This window comes from Onychomys torridus, chromosome 15, assembly GCF_903995425.1.
Source record: "Onychomys torridus chromosome 15, mOncTor1.1, whole genome shotgun sequence".
NCBI classification, from domain to species: domain Eukaryota; kingdom Metazoa; phylum Chordata; class Mammalia; order Rodentia; family Cricetidae; genus Onychomys; species Onychomys torridus.
Window position 1 is genome coordinate 10,352,135 of NC_050457.1, and position 11,598 is coordinate 10,363,732.

Below are 11,598 nucleotides of genomic sequence, written 5' to 3' on the forward strand. Positions count from 1 at the left end.
AATTAAAAAAAAAAAAAAAGAAAATGAAAATAATCATTTTAACATAAAAGTTGTTATGTTCATTGGTTTCTTCTGCATATCCTAAAAATCATGTGGATTATTAAGCACCAAAATCTTCTCAGATATAAATTTTTTAAAAATAATATTTCTACTAAGTATACAAAATAATAGACTTCATTATGACATTTTATGTCTATTTTTTTTTTATTCAGTCCCACTCTATACTCCCAACTTCATCCCCTACCCTCTCTTTGTCTTATTCCTCCAGTTCCTTAGCTCTCTTGTTTTTATGGAATACATGTGACATGAATATATTTTTCTTGGGTAGAGAAAAGAAGTGTGTAAAAAGCAAGCAAATGAGAAGCATTTTATTAATTTTAAGAGCAAGAGACGATGAGTTACATCAAAATTACTGTTTTTCTTGAACATCCTTTAAGTTGTTGCTATCTGGCTTTTGAGACAGGTTCTCACTCTATAGATCTGGTTGGCCTTGTACTAGCTATCTTTCCAACTCAAGTTACTATGGAAAACCAACACACCCAACTAACCAGATCTTTTAATAGGGAAGATTAATCAATTTTGTTAACAAGAATGATAATACTAATTGAATTCCTTGGTATATGAGTAGGAGGATACACATATTGGTATTAGACTTCATTTTGAACTTAATATATATTTCCAAAGCACAGTAATCAAAAGTACTTGATGATTAGGAACATTTTTCTTTAGGATTCAATGTAGTTAAATCATGTGTGTACTTGTGCATACACAGAAACACACTTATTTTATGTCTTATATGGTATTTAATATGGATTGAAGACCTGCCTTATAAACAGAAAAATATGGAACATGTACTTACATAATTTTCAATTATCTAGACAGAGGTACATTTATCAGAGAACTATAAATAAAACACACATTAGATTAAAATAAATTTATTCAACATATGAGGAATCACAGTAGTAACACAAGACAACTGTACAACTTTGAATTTTAAGCAAGTATGAAAAGCAAATACTATTTGTTTACTCTAAATGATGCCAACTTTTGTTATGTTTCTCTTAGATTTTTTTTTTTTGATGACTTCATTGTCTTAGACCACTTCTCTGATGTGCAATATTCAGACATATAGAATGACTTGTCGTTGTGAGAAAAGTGTGGTAACTCTAACCCTAGTGCCACTTTTGATTCGATCCCAAACTGCTTGCCTGCCGTGACTGACTTCCATTTCTCTGAAAATGTTAGCACAAATAATCCACCTTCCTTTAAAAATAAGTGTCTCAACATTATTTGACTGTGTGCCACCAGTTTTGTTATGTTTTCTTCTCAGTTTCATATTGCTCAGTGAATTGTTTATTTCCCCTTTAGATTTCTCCTTTGAACTATGTATTACTTAGAAATGCTTTGTTTAATTTCATCTATTTAAAGATTTTTCTTCTGGTAATTTTTCAATTGGATTCTAGCTTAGGTTCATTGTGGTCCACAATATTATGCCATCTCTATGCACTTTTGAATATTTAAATTTTGTTTCAGTTTTATAAACTCTGAAGTATTTAATGTTAGTTTGTATTCTATAATGCACTATAAAAAAGTACAATTCTGCAGGCATGTGGAATGTTCTAAGCATGTCAGTAAAAGCCTGTTGGCTGATGCTTAAGTTCTGCTATATCCAGACTGATATTTTGTTTAGTTTTATATAAAATAGTGTTGAAATCACTTCATTAGAAGGGAATTTGTCTACTTCTTTCATTTCTTGTCCATTTATGTTTCATACATTTTTGCTTTTTTGTCAATTCATATTTATATGTTTAGAAGGGTTGTAACTTCATTGTTAAGTGATCATTCAATAATTATTTAATGTCTTTATTTCTCTTGCAATTTTCTTGCTCTGAAGTCTACTTCATAGAGCCACTTTTTTCTTTAGGCATTTTTCAAAATTACTGTGTCTTTATCATGTAAAATCTTAGGTTTTGTTGTAACCTTTGTCCCACATACACATGCTCTACTTTGATCATATAAACACATCCTCCCTTATGTAGCCACTTTCTTTTCCCTGATTCTGACCCTCTACCTCTTGTATTACAGTTTATCTTCTACCTTCCCATCTTTTACTCTTTTTACATCTCATATGTAATAAAACAAACAATGCTTGTCTTTACTTCGCTTAGCATGATCATCTTGTAGTTCCACATTTTTCTCTAGACACCACGGTTTTGTTATTTTGTTTTTACAGCTGAACGATATTCAAGATACAACAGTTCTTATCCATTTATCTGTTGTTGAGCACCAAGGCTGATACCATAATCTGACTTTTTTGGATAGCATTGTGATACACATGGGTATGTGAGTATCTCTATTGACTTGAAGGGATGTGACCAGACATCTGGTAATTCTATATTCTAATTTTTGAGAAACTTCCAAACTGATATCTCAAGTGGGTATTCTAATTTATATCACCCCCAACAGTGAGTAAGTATGCTTTTTTTCGCTTATAGTCTTCATTAAGTTTGCTGTTTATTTCCTTGAGGACAGATATTCTAACTCTGGTGAAATGGAGGATCAAGTTAGTTTAAAATTTTTTTCCCTGAGAGCTAAATAGGTTGACCATTTTCTTCATGTATTTATTGGATATTCTTACATTTTTAAGTATTATATAGTTCATTTGCCAGCTTATTAATTGAGTCATTTGCCTTTGATATTTAATTTTATGAGTTCTTTACTGAATACTACCATCTTGTCAGGTAAAGAGCAAGCAGACTGTCTTCCATTTCTGTAAGCATTCTCATGCCCTCTTCTTTCCCTTTCTTTTTCTCTCTCTGCCGCAGACCACCCAGAGGGAGACCACCACTGCGGGAGAACCAGGGAGAAGGCTCAAGGAGAAGTCAGGAATCGGCGAGGAGAATGACAGACAGACACATGTGTTGATGTGCTGCTGCAATTTTACTTCTGTATAGGCAATGCTTATATACTTTTACAATCGAGGAACTTGGCAGGGGGTTACATCAGGCCATTATTTTTTACAATTACTCAGAGTCAGCAAGAAACAATAACAAGAGACATCCATATCTATTTTTGTGTATCACTTCCGCAGCGCGAGTTCACCGTGGCTATTGTCTGAGGGCATGATCTCAGAATTTTGTGAAATCTGTCTCGCGCCAGTGACCACATCTGTGGGGAGCCAAACTCTTGCCAGTCTGGGTTATATTTTACTATCATATGCCCATTTGCTTTCAAAGCTGTTTTTTTTCCTCTCATAATTTACCCATCTGTTCCCAACTTCATCATAACTTCCTGTATATGGGAGCGGCTCTAGGTAACTTCCACCTTCGGGGGTCCACCTAGGGGCTGTCCACCAGCTCCCTCTTAAGAAGTACTGTGTATACCCCCCGGGAAGTGTGTGCTGGGGAATTTTCTCTAACTCTTTTTCTCTAGAAGGGTCTGGCATGCTATGTTTATTCCCTCGTAACATTTTTATTTTTATTTTTATTTTTGGGCTCTCTGGCTGTTTTTGACAAGAGCTCGCGCTGCTCTACTCTAAACAGGAACGACCCCAGAGATGTATTTGAGGAAGTCTTTTGAGCTTCCTTATACATTGGTCTGATAAATGGAGGTGCTCCAGGTACAGGTGACCTGGGTCAGTCATGTTGGTGCCGACCTGTACTGGTTGTGCTGTTAACTGGAGAAGACACAGATAAGACATATAGAGAAAGATCGTGATTAGTGCCAACAAGGACTGTCGTCAAGGCCATTTGGTTCTCCAGGGCTTCCTGGGATCCTCAGGCTGCATGACGATTGCTGATTGTGGGGGAACCGCCTGAGGCCACGCTCCGGGAAGCTCCTACCTCAACCCTTCAGCTGCTGGGCCCCAGCGCAGCGGCATACTTGCTACAGCTACACAGGTGTCACAGCTGTGGGCGTAGCAGTTCCTCCTTTTCTGTTTTTAAAATGAAGCTCAAACACGTCCTGTTGCACTGTCTTCACAGAAGTATAGAGACATTTAATAAGACAAGGAAAAAGAAAAACAACAAGCACTACCAGTAAAATGAGCACTCCAATAAAAATGAAATATTGTAGCCAATCTATGGGGTTCATATCCTTAATTCCTTTTTTTATTTCTGTAGCTAGATCTTGTAGTCCGCCTATTTGCAAATGAGCCTGACTCATAGCCGAAATATCTTTCTGTAAAGAGGCCAGATCATGGGTAATATCTGTATCATGCCAGATTCCCTGCAAATGAGCCTTAACCTTCTCCCAAGGCTGGGAAGCATTATAAGGCAATGGGGTAACACAGATGGATTTGAAGTTACCATGGCAGCGAGCAGACATTGTGGTTTTGAGGTTGGAAATGTCCTGTCCTAGGGCCAAAACCACTTCTTCCAAAACATTGATCTTAGACTCTAATTTTTTATCTATAGCTTCTTGCTCAAGTAAAGCCATAGTAATATTCTTATTAAGAGTATTGACATAATGAGCTGTATGAATTTCCTGAACTAATGTGGTTGTTGCAACAGCAAAGGTAGTAATAATCGAAATTAGAGCAGTAATACCTAGAATCAAAGCAGCAACAAACCGTTTTGGACGAATCAAATCTTTTAAAGTATTTAAAACTTGTAAGGCCGAATTGTCATACCAAGGTTCAGGGCCCAACTCTACAGGCAACATGACAAATGGAGGTCGCCGGACTATGAGAACCGTCCCTAGATCTTTTGGCTCCGCGGAAGTGATACAATTAGTCAATTTACAAGAATTACATATTATCTGAAAAGAATTACCATCCTGGGTAATATTAATAAAGGAAGATTGTGCTAAGAGCATAGCATTAGGGTAAGACACACAGGCTCTAAGGCCAACGGCCTCTGATTGAGTATGGTTAGGTCTTTTTTCTAGCATCATGTTGGAAGCTGCAACAAGCCTAAACAAACCAGAATGTCTCCTAGTAATGTTGCCTTGTTTTGCAAACCATGTAGGTTTTACAAAGCCTGGAGAGAACCATCTCCTAAGAGGCTCTCCATGTCTTTCAAAAACATAATTATGAAATTTCTCCTTATGAGTATTTAGATAACTCTTATAAGTGTCCTCCTTATCATTAGAATTAGAGTAATCCCATATCCTGAGGGATCCTGACGACCCCTGTGGTTTATACCTTGCAGCTGCATTTGGAAAACCGCAAGTCAACCATGTTGGGAATTTGGACAGAGAAGAATCCCAAAATTGATCTTTATCCCGGTACTTTTGAATACAGGGAGTGATAGGAATGAGATTGACTTGAGTAAAATTATCCTTATACAATTGATTCCCTAAAGTCTGTATCTGGAGCTCCCACACCCATCTCTTAACAGCGCTTGCCCTGTCTGGGCTGTCAGTCAGGAAGGTCCTGTAAGATGTCGGAAAGCAGCCGTAAGGCACCTTCCCCTGCAGCGCCAGGCAGATTGGGAGCGAATCTGCTCTGCCCTCAAAATTTATTAAGGAGGAGGAGCTGCTTCGAGCGTCAGAATCCTGTGCTCAACCCAATCTGACTGAGTCATTGGTTAACACCTTGATAGGCTCCCGATCTAACCATCCTATAGGCTGAATAATCGGGGGATTAGGAACATACGCCCAGTAGGAAATTCCCTGAGTGACCGGCAGTGGGGTGGAAATTAAAGCTAGAAAGGCAAGGAAATAAAAAGAAGCTGTAAGGGGTTTCCCCTGTTTAATTAAAAGTTTCTTCGCGTTCTGAGTCAGAAGCCGAATCTGCGACCAAGTCACTTTCGGTTTCTCGCCACTGAGCTTCATCTTTTTCATGTCCGTCACCAGTTTCCTCTGCTGCTTTCTCCAGCGGCGCTTGCGCCTTCTCTTTTCCCTTTGCAGGTCGGATAAGGCGATCTGGGATCCAGATGGGGGAGTCGGCATCCTGTGGGAAAACACAAGCGTACCCTCGCCCCGCGGTTATAAGAACATCTGGTCCCTTCCATGTACCGGACAACAAGTCCTTCCAATATACTAGTGGCAAAGGAGTCTTATGGAATTCATGATCCCAATGAATCAGGGCTGCACTGAGTCCCTTGTCATTTGTATTCAGATGATTAAGCACAAACAGGGCATGGGATAAGACATGATGAGGAGTAAAATACCCATTAGAGGCTTGTAGCCTCTCTATTTGTAATTTTAAATTTTGATGAGTCCTTTCTATAATGGCCTGTCCTTGAGGATTGTAGGGTATCCCTGTAACATGGGCGATTCCCCATTGGCCACAAAATTGTTTGAAAGCTTTAGAAGTGTAAGCAGGCCCATTATCTGTTTTTATTTGTGAGGGAAGACCCATGATTTGAAAACATTGTATAAGGTGTTGAACCACATCTTTGACTGCTTCCCCAGTCCTAGCTGAGGCACAAGTGAAATGGGAGTATGTGTCTACTGTGACATGTACATAACCCATTCTTCCAAAAGAAGAGATGTGAGTCACATCCATTTGCCAAATAACATTAGGCTTCAAACCTCTAGGGTTTACACCCATCTTTTGTGGGTGATGTACTGGGGGGCAATGAGTGCATTCTTTTACTATATGTCTGGCCTGTTCCCTTGTTATAGAGAACATCTTTCTTAGAGCAGATGCATTTTGATGATGTATGGCATGACTTTTCTGAGCCTCATGTACAGAAAACACTCCCGAAGAATTTTGGGTCAATAAATCTGCCATAGCATTACCTTGAGCCAGTGGACCAGGTAATTTGCTATGTCCTCTAATATGTCCTACATAAAATTTTTGTGACCTTTTTTGGACTAAATTTTGTAATCTCTGTAAAAATGGTAAAATGGGGGACTTTCCTGACAAAAGGGCAGTTTCCAGTGCTGGAAACAAGTTAGCTACATATTTAGAATCTGTAAAAAGGTTAAACTCTTGAGAGAACTTTTCAAAGGCCAAAATAGTTGCTCTAATTTCTGCTTGCTGTGCAGAAGTCTTCTCTCCTTCCTCTATCCACAGGCCATGTGTCTGGGTAAAAACCACAGCTCTTCCTGAAGAGGAACCGTCTGTAAAAATATTTACAGCATGATCTAAGGGGCTATGAGAGAACCAGACAGGAAATATCAATTCCATATTTCTTGCAAATTCTATTATAGGGTGTCTAGGATAATGAAACAATATCTGACCTGTAAAATTCTGTAGTGCCAAAATCCAATCTTCATTGAATTGATATAAATGTTCTAATTGTGCTTTATTATATGGAATAATAAGCTTATGTGGTTCCTTCCCAAACAATTCTTTTGACCGATTGCGGCCTTTACATATTAATATGGAGCATAAATAAGGATAATCAGCCAACATCTTAGCTTGAGTATGTGGTAAATGTAACCATTCCATCACTCCATCTTGCCACAGGCAAGCAGTGGGTGTATAAGAAGTTGCAAAAAGTATCAAAGACCATGGCTCTGTATAATTTACTTGTTTAACCTTAGCTGCAGTTAAAGCCTGTTCTACCAATTGCAAGGCCTTAATAGCTTCTTTTGTCAACTCACGTTTGGATTTTGGATTAGAATCACCATGTAAAGTTGAATATAGAGGGCTCAACATACCAGTGGTAATTTTTAAATAAGGTCTAAGCCAGTTAATATCACCTAATAATTTCTGAAAATCATTTAAAGTCTTCAATTTATCCCTTCTGATGGAGACCTTTTGAGAGGTAATATAATCTTCCTTAATTATTTGTCCTAAATAATTTAGAGGCCTGTCTTTCTGTATCTTGTCAGGGGCTATCACTAATCCATACAGGGTTAGTGCCTCTATGGTCTCTTCTAATATGTGTTCCAACTGAGTTTTTTCTTTATGGGCCAGAAGTATGTCATCCATATAGTGAATGAGATATAAATCAGGATATTTTTGTCTTATTTTCTGCAAAGCTAGATCTATAAATTTTTGGCACAATGTAGGAGAATTTTTCATTCCTTGAGGCAATGTTACCCATTGATATCTTTTGAAAGGCTGCTTAAAATTCTCTGAGGGAACACTAAAGGCAAAATATTCACTGTCTGAGGGGTTAAGTTTGATGGTAAAAAAACAGTCTTGTAAGTCTATGACAATTATATGTCATCCTTGAGGCACAGCCACAGGAGAGGGCAGGCCAGTTTGCAATGGCCCCATATCCTTCATCACTGCATTGATGGCCCTAAGGTCCTGTAACAGTCTCCATTTTCCTGATTTTTTCTTGATAACAAAGACAGGGGTATTCCATGGGCTGTTAGATTCTATTATATGCCCTTTTTGTAATTGGTCTTGCACTAGTTGTTTCAGAGCCTGTATCTTTTCTGTTGTTAGGGGCCACTGACTCACCCACACAGGCTCCTGAGTAAGCCATTCTATTTTGTCTGCATACAGATGTTCTGAAGTGGCCCCTATGAAAAATTTTGATAACTAATTTGATCTGATGTCACTAGTTTAATATCCATGGAATCAAGCAGGTCTCTCCCCCACAAAGTGAATGGGAGAGACAGGAGCACATAAGGCTGTATCAAGCCTTCTTTACCTTCACTTTTCCACTTCAATAATGCAGTGCTCTGCATAACCCCTGAAGCAGAGCCAAGTCCCAACAAGGAGGACCCTGTTTTGTGAATGGGCCAATTACTAGGCCATTCTGAAGCAGCTATACAAGTCCTGTCTGCACCTGTGTCCATTAGACCCCGAAATTTCCGTCCATTAATCAAGATGCATTTAAAGGGTCTCTCTCCAAGATCCTGTACCATGAACATTCCTTCAGTGGACCCAAATTGTCCTTGCCCCCAGGCATCCTTCATGACAGGATTGGGTAATTTAACAAAAGGTAAGAGGATCAGCTGAGCCAACCTCTGCCCTTTGTGAATCTGTATGGTCTCTGCTGATGGCCTTACCATAACTTTAATAGTATTTTCTGTATCTGCATCAATTACACCTGGAAGAACCTCAAAGTTCTTTTGATAATTGGAACTTCGTCCAATGACTAGTCCCACAGTTTGTGGCAGCAGAGTGCCCCTTACATTGGTAGGAACTAAAGCTATTCCATCCCATCTGGACAGTATCATGTCCTTAGTGCTAGCAAGATCCAAGCCTGCACTTTCTGGAGTTGCTCTAGGCAAATCATGAACAGTGAACTCTGGAGCTTCAGGGTCTAGCCCTGAATGAGGTGCTTGTTGCCTCCTCTCCTCTCCCTTTGTTGCGGGGTTAGGAGAACACCCCTGACTTAGTTTTTTGTCTCTTCCTGTTCATCATCAGAGCCCCCTTTTCCTAGGGGCGTTCCATCCTTATGGAACTTTGATTTACACTCGTTTCTCCAATGTTTTCCTCTCTTGCAGCGAGGGCATAGGCCAGGAGCCCCCTTTTTAGGTCTGGCTCTGTTTCCCTGTCTGCACTCTTTTTGCATATGTCCTTCCTTTCCACATTGAAAGCAAGTTGGAGATTGGGCAGTTTTCCTGCCATTCCCATATGTCTGTTTGATATAGGCGCTAAATCTCTGTCCTTTCATGGCTGCGGCGTAGGCCATTCCTTGCACTACAACCGGTGAGGCATCCTGACATGCTTTTATGTAGTCCTGGAGGGTTCCAGTTTTTCTTATTGATCTAATCAGATCTTGACATAGAGCATTGGCATTTTCCCATGCTAACTGCTTCAATAGAATACTCGTCCCTTCTGAGGGGGGGAGCATTCTAGAGACAGCTTCCTCAAGCCTAGCTATAAAATCCTGGTAGGATTCTTCAGTACCTTGTTTAATACTAGCCAATGCTCCTCCCTTGGTTCCCTGAGGGGGAATTTTTCGCCATGATTGTACGGCGTTAGTTGTTATCAATTGCAAGATATCTCTAGGTATCTTTGTCTGTGATTGTGGGGTGGCGTAATCCTCTGTCCCCATAAGCATTGCCATAGTGGGCTTGGGCCCACGTTTCTTAAGTGATTGTACCACTGACTCCCTACTTTTGTCTTCATATTCAGTCCTCCAGAGAATATAGTCTCCAGGACTGAGAGTGGCCTTTGCAGTTTGCATCCAGTCATAAGGTGTCAACCAAGAACTGGCAACCACATCCACAATCTGCAGCGTATAAGGAGCAGAAGCACCAACATTCTTTACAGCAGATTGTAATTCTTTCAAGACCTTCAAGGGGAGAGGCTCCCATACAGGTCCCTCATCATCCCATAGTTCTGTGACAGGGAAAATTCCAAAGGAGGCATCACCCGTCCTGCGAGCCTCGGCCATGGCTCCTTGGAAGCCAACAGGAGGCAAAGGGGGGTGATTTCTTGGCTTTGGCATGGGCCGCTGACCGGCTGCAGCACCAATTACCTTAAGAGATCGAGGATTGTCAGAATGATCTCTATAGTCATCCTCCCATTCCTGTTCTGCTTGTTGATCATCAAGACCCCAATCATCATCATTTTTCTTTATTTTCCTGGTACTATACTGCACGGGGGGAGCAGAGGCAGTGAGTGGTATAAGCTCTTCCTCATCCCCATCCTCTGGACCCACTTCATCATAAATGGGGGATTCCCCCGGGTCAGAGGCAGTCTCCCTACAAAGTCCTTGAAATGGGGTTGTATCTGATAAGAGGTCCCTTAAATGGAACCATAATTGAAATGCTTGGGGAGGCAGAGTTTTCTCGCCATTAACCTGTACATATTTACGCATCTCTTTCCCCACTCTCTTCCATTCATCCACAGTCAATGATCCCTCCTCAACGAACCAAGGGCTGGTCTTCTTTAAGAAGGCAATAAATTGCTCCACATCTGTAACTGATGTCCGAAACCCTGATTTAGTTAACATACGCTGTATCATAGTTACCAGCATTTTCTCATTCTTAGTCAATGCGTGCCCCATGGCTCCTTGATTACTTACACTTAACCGGTGATCCTTTACCGGCGGGACTGCAGCTCCCTGGTAAGAACCGTACCTGACTTCTGAAGAGGAAAGAAAAAGGGGGGAAAAGATTACCTGTCCTTCAAGTCCCTGTTCGAGGCGCCACCTGCCGCAGACCACCCAGAGGGAGACCACCACTGCGGGAGAACCAGGGAGAAGGCTCAAGGAGAAGTCAGGAATCGGCGAGGAGAATGACAGACAGACACATGTGTTGATGTGCTGCTGCAATTTTACTTCTGTATAGGCAATGCTTATATACTTTTACAATCAAGGAACTTGGCAGGGGGTTACATCAGGCCATTATTTTTTACAATTACTCAGAATCAGCAAGAAACAATAACAAGAGACATCCATATCTATTTTTGTGTATCACTTCTGCAGCGGGAGTTCACTGTGGCTATTGTCTGAGGGCATGATCTCAGAATTTTGTGAAATCTGTCTCGCGCCAGTGACCACATCTGTGGGGAGCCAAACTCTTGCCAGCCTGGGTTATATTTTTACTATAATATGCCCATTTGCTTTCCAAGCCGTTTCTTCATAATTTACCCATCTGTTCCCAACTTCATCATAACTTCCTGTATATGGGAGCGGCTCTAGGTAACTTCCACCTTCGGGGGTCCACCTAGGGGCTGTCCACCAGCTCCCTCCTAAGAAGTACTGTGTATACCCCCCGGGAAGTGTGTGCTGGGGAATTTTCTCTAACTCTTTCTCTCTAGAAGGGTCTGGCATGCTATGTTTATTCCCT

General features: G+C 40.5%; 1 protein-coding gene across 1 annotated transcript; it reads right to left on the minus strand.

Annotated features, from left to right (window-relative positions):
• Nucleotides 1–9,191: 9,191 nt before the first annotated feature.
• On the minus strand, nt 9,192–10,814 carry LOC118596551 (endogenous retrovirus group K member 6 Gag polyprotein-like). The gene has a single exon (XM_036207477.1). The coding sequence runs from the start codon at nt 10,812–10,814 to the stop codon at nt 9,192–9,194; it is 1,623 nt and encodes a 540-aa protein (XP_036063370.1).
• Between the last annotated feature and the right edge of the window lie 784 nt (nt 10,815–11,598).

What these genes read in the sequence shown, in the direction of transcription:
- LOC118596551 (XM_036207477.1), bottom strand. Translation starts at nt 10,814, where the DNA reads ATGGGGCACGCATTGACTAAGAATGAGAAAATGCTGGTAACTATGATA.